The 17,500-nt window shown below is 38.1% G+C and overlaps 1 protein-coding gene across 3 annotated transcripts in view; it reads right to left on the reverse strand.

Annotated features, from left to right (window-relative positions):
* The window catches only part of LOC106883011 (uncharacterized), a 110,488-nt gene that overhangs the window by 33,249 nt on the left and 59,739 nt on the right, over positions 1–17,500 (reverse strand). For all 3 annotated transcript variants that reach the window (XM_089346474.1, XM_089346473.1, XM_089346472.1), the window contains exon 2: positions 12,870–13,684. In XM_089346474.1, the coding sequence (XP_089202600.1) occupies positions 12,870–13,664 (795 nt within the window). In that variant the 5' untranslated portion in view covers positions 13,665–13,684. The remainder of the gene's footprint in view (positions 1–12,869; positions 13,685–17,500) is intronic.

The raw sequence follows: 17,500 nt of genomic DNA on the forward strand, positions 1-17,500 counted from the left end.
AAGTTTTCTCCAAATTTTTATAATTCATATATTTTTCTTTTTTAATTTCAAAAAAAAGAGAGAAGAAAAATAAAACAGTAAAAATATTGAGAAGAGAAAAATTATCTTAGATAATTGACAGGTAAAAAGAAAAAGATGATGAAAATAATCACAGACGAATATATATATATATTTAAAAAAAACAGACAAATTTCATAAAAATGAAAACGAGTTTCATTGAGACTTAATAATTGTGTCGAGAGATAACGATTTTCTTCAATTAACTTGTATTAATTATTCAAATTTCAATTTTCTTTTACTGTCAGAAGGTTCAGCTGTTTCTTTGGTTTTTTTGCTATGTATTTTGTTTGTTTTGTTTTGTATTGTTTTAGTTTTTGTGGAGAGACGATAGGGGAGGGTGTCTGTGTTTTGTCTTTTCTTGTTGCTGTTTTCTTAAACAAATTTTGCCATCAAAATCTCAAATGATTTCATCCTACTCCGCTCTCAATGTCTGACCACACAGACACATACACACGTGCACACACAAGATGGGATTTTACACAGTCTCTATCTACCAGATCCACTGACAAGCCACTTGTCAGTCTAGGGTAATGGAAGAAAGCACTTGCCCTACGTGCCACATGATGGGATTGAAGCCACATGGCTGTGAAGGAGATTTCTGAAGCTAACAAACTGTGCTTACACATACACCATGGCACCCTATCGGTTATGACGACGAGGGTCCCAGTTGATCCAATCAACGGAACAGCCTGGTCATGAAATTAACGTACAAAGTGGCTGAGCACTCCACAGACGTGTGTACCCTTAACATAGTTCTCGGGGATATTCAGCGTGACACAGAGTGTGACAAGGCTGGCCCCTTTGAATTACAGGTACAACAGAAACAGGAAGTAAGAGTGAGAGAAAGTTGTGGTGAAAGAGTACAGCAGGGTTCGCCACCATCCCCTGCCAGAGCCTCGTGGAGCATTAGGTCAAGTGGTGACGGGGTACAAACACACATACACACAAGGTACCCAAGGTGCCACGCAGTGGGAATGAACCGAGAACCATGTGGTTGGTAAGCAAGCTACTTACCAAACAGCCACTCCTGCGCCTGCTACTTTATTTTATCAACCCCACGAGTATGACAGGTAAAGTTAGTGTTAGTCTTGTATTAATATTCGAAACCTCAGGATGGGATTTGAGATAGAACGAGACATGAGAGGGTATTTCATCCAAGAGCTGAATGATTCTGCCATTCCAGCACTAGACAGTGATGACGGACAATGAGGATGGTGATGATGGTCGTGGTGGCACTGATGACGATGATGACGACGACAATGCCGATGGTAACAATGATTACAGTGATGATGGTGATGATCGAAATGGTAGTGTTGGTGATGGTGCTGTCAATGATGACAACTGTGATGATGACGATGATGATGATGATGATGATGATGAGCAGTATAAGGATAACAGCCATGAAAACAAAAAGCAACTGTAACCTTGACAACATCATCATCATCATCCACTTCCTGTTGGCTTTATCATCGCGCGCGCACACACACACACACACACACTGAGATACTAATACTCACACACACACATACACTAACAGATGTGCGTGTGCACAGATATAAACGGACACACACACACACACACACACATGCACACAGACTAATACACACGCATGCACAATCTCCCTCGCCCCGCCCGCCCTGCCCCAACCCACCCCACAGGTAGACATTGCTGGAGAAGATAATTACATAAATGACTAAAGAAAGAAAGAAAGGAAGGAAGGAAGTAACAGCTGTTTCCATGGTAACCAGTGGCCGGCCATATTGCAGGTAGCAACTGTTTCATGAAAGAGACAGGTGAAACAGATTGTGACAACATACAGGTGAAGGTGGAGGTGGCAATGAGGTCGGTGGAGGTGGAGGGGGACAGTAGCGCTGGCAGTGGTCAAGATTGTGGTGGTGGTGGAGGTGGTGGTGGTGGTGGTGCTGATGGTGAAGGAGGAAGTGGTGGTGGTAGTGCTGCTGGTGGAGATTGAGGTGGTGGTGATGGAGATGGATGTGGAGGTGGAGGAGGTGGTGTGGTGTCGATAGTAGTGGTGGTGGTGGTGATGGAGGTGGTGGTGGTGGAGGTGGTGGTGGTGGAGGTGGTGGTGGTGGTGCTGATGGTGAAGGAGGAAGTGGTGGTGGTAGTGCTGCTGGTGAAGATTGAGGTGGTGGAGGTGGTGGTGATGGAGATGGAGGTAGAGGAGGTGGTGTGGTTTCGATAGTAGTGGTGGTGGTGGTGGTGGTGGAGGTGGTGCTGATGATTGTCTCAGTGGTGATGGTGGTGATGGTGGCAGTGGAGTGGAGACAGTGCGGGTGGTGGTGGTGGTGGTAGTAATAGTGGTAGAGCAGATAGAGACAGTGGTGTTGATGGTAGTTTTGACAATAGGGATGTGTGTGGGTGGTTTGTAGTGGTGGTGGTGGTGGTGGTGGCGGTGGCAGCACACAGTGGGGTGGGGTGTTGGCCAGAGCAGCACCACCCCCTGCCCTTAATGAATCTGACCTTAATCAATATTGAGCCAAATAATTGATGAAGTCCAGTATTGATATGAAGTGGGGGGTGGGGTCGGGAGTGGAAGAGGGGAAGGAGTGAATGGGTAAGGGGGAGGTGTTTGTGTGGGTGGACAAGGATGAGTGTGAGAGAGGAGAGAGGAAGGAAAGAGAATGGGAGATGAAGGAGGGGGGAGGAGAGTTGAGAGAGGGAGTGGGAAAGATGGAGAGATGAGAAAGAGGGAGCTGAGAGAGAAAACGTTGAAGGAGAGGGGGACAGAGAGAGTAAATGCTGAAGGAGAGAGAGAGAGAGAGAGAGAGAGAGAGAGAGAGAGAGAGTGCTGGGAGAGGAGAGCTGAGATTGGGAACTGAACAAGATAAGATAGGAGAGAAGAAGAGGGGCTTAAAGAGAAGTGAAAGAAAAACAAAGCAACATAGAGAGAAAAAAAGGAAGCAGGGGACAAAATGTCACACACACACATACACATACACACACAATGAGAATCTGCCCCAAACTAGTTTATATAGTGAAGAACTGACACTAATGAAACCCAAATATATCGAAACAAAGGCAGTGTATTTCAACAGCAATGTCATAGTCATGTGATTTAGCTTCAAGATTTTTCCAGCATGTTTGTCTTAACACATTTGGTCCCAATCTGCCCCAAAATCATCCCTGGTGCTACGATACAAACTTGCTATGCTAAAGAGATCTGTATTAAACCTTCAATAAAAAAATTTCATGTTAATTTATTTACCAAATTCCAGCTTAATAACGACGAAGTTATTTTTCTGAACTTTTCATTATTTTTCAAAATTAACTGAAACAAGGGTAAAGTTATTTCAGTAAATTCTTCATTGTTCTCAAAATTAAATTGAACAAAGGCAGTGTATTCTATTCTACTCTAGGCACAAGGCCCGATATTTTGGAAGAGGGGGGTCAGGTGATTAGGTCAACCCCAGTACGCAACTAGCACTTAATTTATCGACCCTGAAAGGATGAAAAGCAAAGTCGACCTTGGTAGAATTTGAACTCAGAACGTAAAGACAGATGAAATACCTATTTCTTTACTGCCCACAAGGGGCTACACACAGAGGGGACAAACAAGGACAGACAAATGGATTAAGTCGATTATATCAACCCCAGTGCGTAACTGGTACTTAATTTATCGACCCCGAAAGGATGAAGGGCAAAGTCGACCTTCGTAGAATTTGAACTCAGAACGTAGCGGCAGACGAAATACCGCTAAGCATTTCGCCCGGCGTGCTACCGATTCTGCCAGCTCGCCGCTTTACCAAGGCAGTGTATTGCAACAGAAATAGCCTAACCATACAATTCAGCTTCCAGATTTTTCCATCATGTTTCTATTAACCCTTTTGATACCAACCTACATGAAACCACCCCTGCTTCTATGATACAAACTTCCTGTTATAAACTAATTTAAATAAAAACCTTTCATCAAAATTTCATATTAATCTGTGTTCCAAATCCCAGATTAATAATGACAAATTTTTTTTGTAAATTTTTAATTATTTGAAATTAATTGAAACAAAAGCAGTGAAATTCATCAGAAAATATCCAAATCATATGATTTTGTTTCTAGATCTTTCTATCGTGTTTGTCTTAACCCCTTTTGACACCAACCCACCTGAGACCACCACTCCTGGTTCGATATTTTTTTCAAAGTTAATTGAGACAAAAGCAGTAAAATTCACCAGAAATGTGGTGATAAAAAAGATAACGTGTCATTCTCATATTTCTTTACGTCAAACAGTGTCTGGTCAATGGTGCGCTAACACCATCTGTTTGTATTTTAAAACCCCATCAAGATTTTCTCATGTCCATTCTTCAAAACTTTGTCAAGTACCAATTTAGATCTATCTCAAAACTACATCATTTTTTGCCTAGCACCTGTGCTCACCTCAACACACTTTATCATGTCACCTTTTATACTCTCTCTCTCTCCCTCTCTTTGCACAAGCATTTTAGAGACATTTTTTGGATGAGGATGATAACAAAATTATCATTATCATCCTAATTATTATTATTATTATTATTATTATTATTATTATTATCATTATCATTATTATTATTTAAAGTGACAGGCTAGCAGAATGGCAAGCATGCCGGGTGAAATGCTTAGCGCTATTTCATCTGTCTTTATGCTCTGAGTTCAAATTCCGCCGAAATCGACTTTGCCTTTCATCCTTTCAGTGTTGATAAATTGGATACTGGGGTTGATATAATTGATTAGTCCCCCCACCCCCAACACACACACACACCAATTTCAGACCGCATGCCTATAGTAGAAAGGATTATCATTATTATTATTTAGGTACATACAATGAATGTACAAGGCCTTGCAGTAAGTTAAGAAAACATTGACTTTGCTACTATTGTTATTATTATTATTATTATTATTATTATTATTATCATCATTATTATTATTGTTGTTGTTGTTATCAATGAAGGCATATTGTTTTGTCATGCAACTAGGTTGTCAGTGTCTTATTGTCACAGAAACACTGAAAGAAAATAAAAATCTATTTCGCTTCATACCAAGACAACGTGAAATGATTTTAAGGTATTCGTACATAGACACACACATGGAAGTTTAGCTGTTATATATACACGCTAACATCTGTATGTGTTTATATTTATTCCTACGTGTATGAGTTAAAAATAAAACTAGATATTTTTATATATATACACACCCATATCATGTATATATAAAAAAAAAATACATATACACACATGTATGTATATATATATATATATAGATAGATAGATAGATAGATAGATAGATAGATATGTATATATTCACACACATATACACACACACACAAACATGTTTATGTATATGGTTTATTTAGGTGGCAAATATACTATATATATATATATATATATACCGTTTTATATTTCAATATCTGGATTTGTGCCTATTTTTATAAATAAACATGCAGTTTTAAAATCACATATATGCAGACATACATTTATACACATACATAATTCTAGATAAACATATATAGACTGACTGACAGATAAACAGACAGGTGTAGACTGACATGCATATACATACCAATATGCACACATCAATTTGGAATAAAAACTGATACACTAGTAAAGTCAGGACCCTCCAGCCCTGTCAGAGAGCCTCTCTGGTGAAGCTAGCACAATATCACCAACTCAAGGGTCTGCTGTTATAAGATTTGTGATAGGGAGAAGCATTCAGCTATGGAACACACACAGAAACCATGACAGGTATGTCAATGCAAACCCCTACTTGCATTCACAGGACAAACATTATGTTAATGTTATGCAAGGTGTTGCAGTGCCTGGGTGGAAACATTAGGCTAAGGGTGAAAAAACTTCTTCATTGTCATCGAATGACTAACAATCACAATACTGCTAGAAATTCTTCTTTGCGCTGTCAGGAAAAGAGGAAGAATTTCACTTCAAGGATTCCTCCATTAATACTTTTGTCAGTATGTGTCTGTTGAGATAGGGTGCCTTTGTTTCGCTTAATTTAAATTTTACAAAACCTGTCATTGATTCAATTAATTCTGAAAATGATGAAGAATTTTGTAAGAAAAAAAAAACTCATTATTAAAAGCTATTGTTTGGAATATAAATTAACATGAAATGTTTATTGAAGATTTCAATTTAGATTGTTTTAAAACAGGAAGTTTGTTTCAGAGAACCAGGGGGGATTGATCTCAGATGTGTTGGTATAAAAAGGGTTAAGACAAACATGATGGAAAGACCTGGAAGCTGAATCACATGACTAGGATATTTTTGTTGAAATACAGTGCGTTCGTTAAAATTAATTTTAAAAATAATGAAGTATTTACTGAAATAGCTTATTAAGTTGGTAATTGCAGCATAAATTAGCACAAAATTTTTGATGGGAAAATTGCATTTACATCACATTAAAACAAAATTTTTGTGACATAGAACCATGGGTGGTGGTCTCAAGTGGATTGGTGTCAAATGGAGCTAAAACAAACATGATGGGAAGATCTGGAAACCTTAATTATATGACAAGGATATTTCTTCTGTTGAAATATGCTGCCTGTTGTTTTAATCTATTTTTAAACCAATAAAGAATTTAGCAAAATTACTCTGCTTCTTGAAATGTAAATTAGCATAAAGAAAGCTTGTATAGCAGAACCAGGAGTGGTGGTCTCAGGTGGGTTGGTGTCAAAAGGGGTTAAGACAAACACGATGGAAAAATCTGGAAGCTAAATTATATGATGAAGATATTTCTGTTGAATTTCACTACTTTACTCTTTTACTCTTTTACTTGTTTCAGTCATTTGACTGCGGCCATGCTGGAGCACCGCCTTCAGTCGTGCAGATCGACCCTAGGACTTATTCTATCGGTCTCTTTTTACCGAACCGCTAAGTTACGGGGGACGTAAACACACCCTTCCTAACGCCAACCACTCCGAGAGTGTAGTGGGTGCTTTTACGTGCCACCAGCACAGAAGCCAGTCTGCTGTTCTGGCAGCGGTCATGCTCGGATGGTGCTCTTAGCGCTCCACTGGCACGGGTGCCAGTCATCGAATTTGCGAATTTGATTTGATTTCGATTTCACTTGCCTTGACAGAATAATAATAATAATAATGATAATAATAATAATAATGAATAATAAGCAATAATGAATAATAAATGTAGGACAGAAACACAAGCCCCACAGTCCCAAAACACAAATTGCTGAGACTGTACAACAACCTAGCAACAACAACAACAACAACAGCAACAATACGCAGATGAAGGAAATATGGCGATGGTGCAGTTGGCAACGCAACAGAAACTCTCCAACATGGGGATGATGCACATGGGAGTGCAGCAGCAGATGGAGACAAGTACAAAACTGTTGAAAACCTCAAAATAATAATAATAATAATAATAATAATAATAATAATAATAGCAATAATAATAATAACAACAACCACAAGAGACAGCTTTGGTATGGCTCAGCTTAAAGATGAGTCTCCAAGACTGAAATTCCATTATGAAATTAAATGCAACATGGTCGCCTAGCAACCGACCGACAGGCAGAGAGACAAACAGACAGACGGACAGAGAGAAAAGCCGATAGACTTCTGATTTCCTCTGTGGTTATCTGCTGTAGTGGATATCACAAATGGGTTGTGGTTGTACAGATACACATACATACACACACATATATACATGCACACATATACATACATACATGAAAACATTTGTACAAACATGTGCTTATATACATACATACATACATGAACACAAAAATATGTATACACACACACATACACACAAATATATATACACACATACATAAACACACAAATGTATACACACACACATATATACATACATACATATATAAATATATATATATATAAATGTGTGTGTGTGTGTATACACACGTGAACATATGTATGAAGAGGCATGTACTTACAGACAAACACATACATTATATGCATATATACATATATAAATACACACACAAGTACGTACTTATATAAACACATGTTTCAATACACGTGTACAAGCATAACCATGTGTGTGTATGTGTAAATAAATAAATATACATGTGTGTGTGTGTGTATACAATGTGTATATATGTACATGCATGTACATATATACATACGTTTTTACATACATATACATCAAATTACACACACACACACATTATATGTCTTTTCATATATATTTCTATATATGTATACGTGTATGCTTACATATATACACAGTCATATATACATGTCAGTGTATTTATACCTGCATACATATGTATGCATGTGTGCGTGTACATACATACATACATGTATTTATATATATATATATATATATATATGGGCTGTGCGTGAGAAGACCCGGCAAGCCAAGTAAGATCGTTGCCAGTGCCCCTGGACTGGTTCTTGTGCGGGTGGCACATGAGATGCACCATTTTGAGCGTGGCCGTTGCCAGTACCGCCTGACTGGCTCCTGTAGGATTTTCGAGCGAGATCGTTGCCAGTGCCCCTGGACTGGCTTGTGCGGGTGGCACATAAAAGACACCATTCCGAGCGTGGCCGTTTTCGTGCGGGTGACACGTAAAAGCACCCACTACACTCTCTGAGTGGTTGGCGTTAGGAAGGGCATCCAGCTGTAGAAACTCTGCCAAATCAGACTGGAGCCTGGTGTTGCCATCCGGTTTCACCAGTCCTCAGTCAAATCGTCCAACCCATGCTAGCATGGAAAGCGGACGTTAAACGATGATGATGATGATATATATATGCATGCTTAACTTGAATATATAAAAAATGCCATTTTAACATTAGTATACTAGCATTCTTAAATTAAAAGGCGCCACTGTATGTGTGTGTGTGTATATATATATATATATATATATATATATATATGTATATATGTGTGTGTGTGTGTGTGTTTAGTAATATTTAGCGGAAGTAACAGACTCAAGGTCTGGGAGTTTCATACATTAACACTTATCAAAGCTTGATGAGTGTCGATGCATAAAACTCTCGGGCCTTGTGTCACTCTGTTGCTTCCTCTAAATATTAATACAAATATACATATACTCCTAGTTTGAGTTCTACTTTTCCTGTTTGCATCGCCATCATCATCATCATCATCATCATCATCATTGTCGTCTAATGTCTGCTTTCCATGCATGGGAGCCAGTCAGGCAGACCTGGGATCACTCATGTTCGGATAGTGCTTTTTACATGCCACCGGCACGGGAGCCAGTCAGGCAGATCTGGCATCAACCACGTTCGGATGGTGTTGTTTACATACCACTGGCATGGGAACCAGTCAAGGGGCAACGTCCACAGGTACGATATTGGTTTTACTTGACTCAACAGGTCTTCTCAAGCATATCATATTGCCTGATGCGTCAGGGGTACTCTTAACTGGGCCGGACATGCATGGCTGCGATCTGACTTGAGTTTGCTGGGTTCTTTCAATCACAGCATATCTCCAAAGCTCTCGGTCTCCTGTCATTGCCTCTGTGAGGCCCAATGTTCAAAGGTCATGCTTTACCCCCTCACTCCATGTCTTCCTGGGTCTACCTCTTCCACAGGTCCTTCTACAGTTAGAGAGTGGCACTTCCTCACACAGCTGTCTTCATTCATACACAACACATGACCATACCAGCAAAATCGATTCTCTTGCTTCTTATGCCCAACTTTTCTCTCAGGGTACTTCCACTCTGTCATGTATGCACACTGACATTACACATCCAGCGGATCATACTAGCTTCATTTCTTTCAAGCCTACACATGTCCTCAGCAGCCAAGGCCCATGTTTCACTACCATGTAGCATGGCAGTCCGCACACATGCACTATACAGCCTACCTTTCATCCTAATCGAGAGGCCCTTAGTTGCCAGCAGAGGTAGGGGCTCCCTGAACTTTGACCAGACTATTCTTATTCTAGCTGCTACACTCTCAGAGCAACCACCCCCACTACAGACCTGGTCACCTAGGTAGTGGAAACTATTAATATATATTTATAAATATATATATATATATATATATTGCAATAAGAAAATGGAGGGGAATATGAGGTACTCATCAACTTGCAGACACTGTATTCCGTTGATTAATCTGTTTATTTTATAACCAAAATGACAAAAAATACAATATACAGACACTTATGACATGGTATGTCATATCAACAATTAAGATTTCAAATTTAAAGGACATCTAGCAATTGGAGAAGGGACAAAATCTATACATATATATATATGGTATGATATGCCACAAACTGCGTGATCTCGGCATAGCTTGGAGAATGGTTACAGTGTACTCTGTAAGTTTCATATTCAGTTTTGGACGCTGGTAGTGCAGGGCTTGGAATTTTTTAGCATTAAAGGAGGTGTGAGTCATTGATTATATCAACATTGAGGAAACAGATGTAACAGTGGCCATAGTTAAAATGAGCTCATGCTCCACCACTGGTCCAGATGGCTTTGCAGCTAATCTCCTAAAGTCATGTAAGCAGGCTTTAGCGAAACCACTTCAGATACATTTCCAGTTTCCTTGCAAGTGGTATACTTCCTGAAAAGCTGTGGAAGCAGATCAGAGGCCAAAAACAACAGGCATATCGCTCTGACTTCGTATATCAGTAAAGTCATGGAGCAAATCATCAGAAAGAAATTGATAATGTTCCTAGAAGAAAATGACTTACTGAACAATACTCATTATGGCTTCTGTCCAAGAAGAAGCTACCTCACCCAGCTCCTACAGCACTATGGAAAATCCTAGAAGGGCTAGTACCTAACTTTGGCATTCAGCTACCAATAAAATGGCAAAACTGTGTTGATAATTTAGGTGCATACTTTGATTAACTGCTTTGCTTTTTGTTGAGATAAAGTAAAATAAACTTTCAGTTCAAAACTGGACATTTCATTCTTGATGACCTGATATATAGCTTGTGCACATCCACACATTCGGTTTTTTTTTGTTTGTTTGTTTGTTTGTTCTTTGAATTGACTATATATGTATACAGGGTGGCCCATAAGTATGTTTACAGTTCTTCAGCTATCTTTTTTGCATTCTTATATTAACAGTTTAGATCTTAATTTAAAAAAAGACTATTAAACCATTATTCTGTGCTAATTTAGTTAATTGTAAGATAGAAATTTAAATGTAATAAAATATTTTAAAAGAAACTTAAAGTGCCTACGTGATAACAGTAAACCTACTTTTGGGCCAGTCTGTTTGAATTACGGAAAAATTTGGATAAGTACTGTTTTCACTTTGCTAAAGATTTTCTACTATTTGAAAATAATATGTATTCTTGTTTTTATACTATTCATTTGGTTCTTTATAGATTATTTTAATAGATAACTTATTTAACACTATATTATTTAGAAGTTATAGTTTCATTTCAACATAATATTAGAACTTCGATTGGAATAGTGTTGATATATTTTCGATTATTTTTGATTAATATTATTTGATTAATTATTAATCTTTATAGTTTATAATATCGTTAAAGTTTTTTTTTTAATCAAAACTTTGTATATATATATAAAGTTTAACCTTTTATTCTTAATAATTTTTTCTTTCCTAATTTTTTCATTCATAATTTTTTCCATTCATAATTTTTTCATTCATATTTTTTATTATTACGTTTGTAGAAATAAATAATCTTGTATTTTTCTATTATTCAATTGATCTTTAATCATAATTAAATAAACGTCTTTAGCTTTAAATAGTATAGCTTTAACTATTACACCGGTTAAATATGTACTAATTTTATCTTCATTATTATTTTAAACTTAAACTTCGTTCAACTTGTATTTAAAACAATGATAATTTAGGTAAGATGTTTTTTGTATATAATATACATGTTATTATAATGGATGAAGGTATGATTATTGAATGGTTATTATTTTGATATTATGATATTTTTTAAATAATTTTTCTATCTTTATATAATAAGTATTTCATATTAATTCATTTGGTACTTATTGTTGGTTGAGATATATATCTAATTATTGTTCTACTTACGATCTGACGAGTAGCTATATTTTTGAATAGAACTTATTTTCGATAATTTCAATTGATTTTAATCGATTTATATTTCTTTTCTATTTGAAAATTGGTTATGAAACACGTGTAATCTTTTTATTATATTTATCTTATGATATTTACTTTACTTTATATTATACTCATTTATTGTGCTTTTAATTATTAATTTTTCTATATGTGATAGTGGATTTTCATCGATGAGTTCTTGAAAATTGGTTATTTTCCCGAAAACTATATATATTTTATATATACTTTATCTATAAGGCTCAATTTAATTTTAATTTTTTATAAATTGATTTTAATTGAGTTTTTTACCTGAAATTTTGGATTTTGTCCCTAATAATATTATTATTATATATATATATATATATATATATATATATATATATATATATATATATATATATATATATATATATATATATATATATATCCGTGTTGCTTATTTTTTGATTTTGATCACCTATCCTTTTGGGATACGATATTCGGGTGCCTACGCATAAGTACCATATTCAACCTTGAATCTATATCTAAACCGTCTATATATATATATATATATATATATATATATACATATATATTTTATATATATAGTTCACCAATATCTGAAAGACAGAGCAAGCAGTTAAAGGTTATGACAGGACAAAGTTAGTGATAGTGAAGGGTGCCAGTGACATTGGTGAAGAATACCATGGTTGTGTAGGATCAGAAATGATAAATGTTGAGAGGGAGAGGGAGAGAGAGAGAGAGAGAGAGAGAGAGAGAGAGAGAGAGAGAGGGAGAGAAAAGTAAATGAAGAGAAATGCTTACCTGTAACCGTAGCAACCAGCTGTAATGTTTGATGTCGTTGAGTACGAGGGGGTGACCCTGTTCAATGGCAAGTATGACTCCTTTGTGGCGCAGGGGCTCGGCAATGCGGTCCCCGCGTAGGCAGAACCCAAGCTGACGGACGATGAGTGGATTCTCAAGGGCGATGTAGAAGAGCACCTCCCGCAGCAGGCGATAGTTTCCCATGAACGTGCACTTGGTCGCGTCGTAGACACTCTGCATGCAGCTGACCTTTATGTTGAGGTCACGACCCTGTGACTTCAGCACGATTTCTCGCTTCTTGACCAAACCGACGTCGACGTGCTTCCGATCGCTGATCGACAGGGACGAGAACACGTGTGCTGCATCCAGCTCTTTGCAGCTGAGCTTTGAAAAGTAGCCGAGGTCGTGCAGAAGCCGCTGCGTCTGAAGGACGATCTCGTCAGCCTCTGGCGCTTGGCCCCAATCGGACGGGTATAAAACTGGCAGGAATGCCTTGATCTGTGCCATCCTCTTCGCGTCATGAGCGAGTAGCTGTTTGCCAATGAATTCACGGCCCGACAGCCAATGCAACACGCTGCTGCTACTGCTGCCGCTGTCGTCGTCATTGCTTACCAACGGAGCTTTGTACCCCCAGATTCCTAAGTTTGTGTCACCGTCATCATCCTCAATGTCGAAGGAGTTGAGGCGTGTGATCCAGACGATGAGAAAGAAGATGACAACGAAAGGCACAACCCATTTGCGGAGTCGCACTCGACAACGGCGCCGCATCAGGCTTTTCAGGTACGGGACGATCATGTTATCCTCTCTGACTGCATCTGGAACGACAGAGAAGACGGGAGAAAATTAGACAATGAAACAATAAAAACACAACAAAACAACAATAAAAACACAACAAAACAACAATAAAAAAACATATAACAAGACAGCTGTCATCTCTACCTAGATACTTCCTTGATTATTTATTTCTCAGTCTGTCTGTGTGTCTATCTGTATATCCATCTGCCTGCCTACCTCCATGCCTACTTGTCTATCTATCAATCTATCTAGCTATCTTTCCATCTACCTAGACCCCTAATCTATCTACATATCTATCCATTAACTTACCTACCTGTTTACCTACAAATTTATTCGACCTCAGGAAGCTGAACCTTTCAGGAAAGCTGACAAAGGTCCAAGATCCCTGGTGCCATGCCATACTCAAGAAGACCCCTACTTTGTGACGGAAGTGTTCAGACCGGGCCTTCTGGTGGTGTAAAACAGTTGTGGCGGTTCCATGTAAAAGCACCCGCATAGCTACTTACATCTGGTAGGGGGTAAAAAGAGGATGAGAGGAAGTGAAAATGAAAGTAGGATCTGCGAGGGATAGATAATGGCAATGAGATATTACACACACACACACACACACACACACATATATATATATACACACACACACACACATATATATATATACACACACACACACAAACACACCCACTGGTGTGAAGGCAATATAAAAGAGAAAGAAGAAGAGAAAGACACAGCATTTGTTTCATAGAATTTTCATGCTTCACACAAATTACATGCTTACTAAATTGATCACATGATTCAACCCAGTGGTCATGTGATCAGTGCCATTTAACATGGTTACCCGTTTGATGAAAGGGAATTTGGTTATTCAGTTGAAAAAAAAAAAAACCTTCCGGAGGCAAAGGTCCTCTTGCAAACTACAGCAGAGTTTTGGATAATCACATTACAGCATGACCATATTATTAGACTTTGAATAAAACACATTATTGGACACAGGTGGTAGTGGTGGTGATGGTGGTGGTGGCAACATGGTAGTGGTGTTGGTGGTGGTGGTGGTAAGTGACAATAATTGTGTGCGGTGGTTGTGGTGACATTAATAGTGATGATGGTTTTAGTGGCAGTGGTGAAGGTAGAAGTGGTGGCATTAACAGTGATGATGTTTGTAATGGTGGGAGAAGAGTTTATGACGAGAGATAGAGAGAGAGATAGAGAGAAAGAGAGAGACAAAGAAAGTGAGAGACGTTCTGCAGTCCTTTTGTTGATCTCAGAGCACAAAAGAGTTCAGCTTCTCCATTCATCACACCTCACTTCATTCGACTCTGGTTCATTTCATTTCATTGTCTTGTAAAGAATTTCGGCAATGTCACAGAGAAAACAACTCCTTGACCAAATCAAAGACGTTATTTCACTGTTGCTTGCACTGCATAATGTGCAGATAGCACCTGCATGTCAAGTGCACCATGCAACAATAAACTGCAGCATTTCAAATAAGTCATTATATAGCTAAACACTCACACACACAACCACACATGCATATAAACGCATACATATGCATATATTTGTGTGTGTGTGTGTGTGCGTGTATATATATTTGTATGTATGTGTGTGTGCATATATATGTATGTATATATATATATATATATATATATATATATATATATATATTATCTATAGTAATTTCCTCTGGCTCATACAAACACATGCATGTACACATATAAGCATGCACAGACATAAACATACATATGCAATATACATATGAATATATAGGTGCAAGCAGATGTACAGTCATGCATATAAACACGCACACATATAGCAATTTCATTTCACACATACATACATACAAATATAAACATATATATGTATATAGTAGCTTCATTTCACTCATACATATATACATACACACACCAATACAAACACAAATATAAACAAATATATATATATATATACACCAAAACATGTATACAAAATATGCAACAGCCACAATAGCAACAAAGAAGTCTTTCATTGCCATACGTAGCAGCACACACATACGTACGTGCACACACAGACATACAGACATATACGCACACAAACTGGTATATATATATATATATATATATATATATATATATATATATATATATATATATATATACAAACACACATTCGCTATTGTACGCCACATGTGCACAATGCACATGACACACATGCACTCACACACACATACAAACTCTTTCCTCACCACAGCTGAAACACACACACACACACAGAGTCACTCTCATTCATACATACACACACACACACACACACACACACACACACACACTCACTCACACACAAACACTCATACACACTCTCACTCTCTCACACACACTCAAGCACACTTTCTCCCTCACTCTCACTCACTCACAAGCATGCTTTCGCCCTCTCTCTCTCTCTCTCTCTCTCTCTCACACAGTCACTCTCTCTCTCTCCCTCTCACACACACACACACACACACTCCTTCACTGTACACATCTAACACACAACTCTGCATGATGTAAAGCAGCCCTGACAATATCTGCATCTGACACCATTCACTATACTCATCATCGTTGTTTGACCTGTTATAAATAATAGCTGAACCTCTCACAAGTCGCATCTCGCATCTTTAAGTTACATAAAACCAGATAATCCTATATTTTATTTAAACCTTTCGACTATGGCAACAAGGCCTGAAATTCTAGCAGACCGAGCAAGTCAACAACGTCGATCCCAGCGTGCAACTGGTACTTATTTTATCGACCCTGAGAGTACATAAAGCAAAGTCAACCTGAGCAGCATTTGAACTCAGAACTCAGAAGCTAGAAGAAATGCCATTAGGTGCAGGTGTGGCTTTGTGGTAAGAAGCTTGCTTCCCAACCACATGGTTCCAGGTTCATTCCTACAGCACAGCATCTCGGGCAAGTGTCTTCTAGTATAGACTTGGGCCAACCAAAGCCTTGTGAGTGGATTTGGTAGACAGAAACTGAAAGAAGCCCGTCGTATATATATATATATATATATATATATATATAGGAGAATATACAAATAATAACAACAGACGAGGACAGGTGGTGTAAATAACAAAAGTATATATTAGTATGACGCTCGGGAATACGGAAAGTCTTTGACGTTTCGAGCTACGCTCTTCAACAGAAAGAATACGGAGACAAGGAGAAAAACACGGAGAAAAAAAATTGAATAGTGTTCAGTCAACGGTCAATCATAATAATGTTATATATATATATATATATATATATATATATATATATATATATATATATATATAACAATATAAAAGATTCTGGAGAAAACCAGGTACTTAAATGGTATGCACCAGGTTGGGTTGATTTAACCTGTAAGCACCACCTTTAGTCGGATGGGCTGTTCTATTCTTTTATTCGTTTCAGTCATTTGACTGTGGCCATGCTAGAGCACCGCCTTTAGTCGAACAAATCGACCCCAGGACTTTGTAAGCCTAGTACATATACAATCGCCGTATGTGTCCCCCCACCCCAGCTGGACAGCACACCAGTCTATCGCAGCATTACTCAAGAAACAGGAAGAAAGGGCGAGAGAAAGTTTGGCCGAAAGAGTACAACAGGGTTCGCCACCACCCCCTGCTGGAACCTCGTGGAGCTTTAGGTGTTTTCGCTCAATAAACACACACAACGCCCGGTCTGGGAATCAAAACCACGATCTTCCGACCGTAAGACCGCTGCCCTAACCAATGGGCCATTGCGCCTCCATTATACACACAATATACACTAACAAAACCTCTTGTATATATCAATTTCATGCGTCATACATTAACCTTCACCTATTGTAATTACAACAAACTC

This window comes from Octopus bimaculoides, chromosome 30 (assembly GCF_046866305.1).
Source record: "Octopus bimaculoides isolate indiv1 chromosome 30, ASM4686630v1, whole genome shotgun sequence".
In the NCBI taxonomy this organism is placed as follows: Eukaryota; Metazoa; Mollusca; class Cephalopoda; order Octopoda; family Octopodidae; genus Octopus; species Octopus bimaculoides.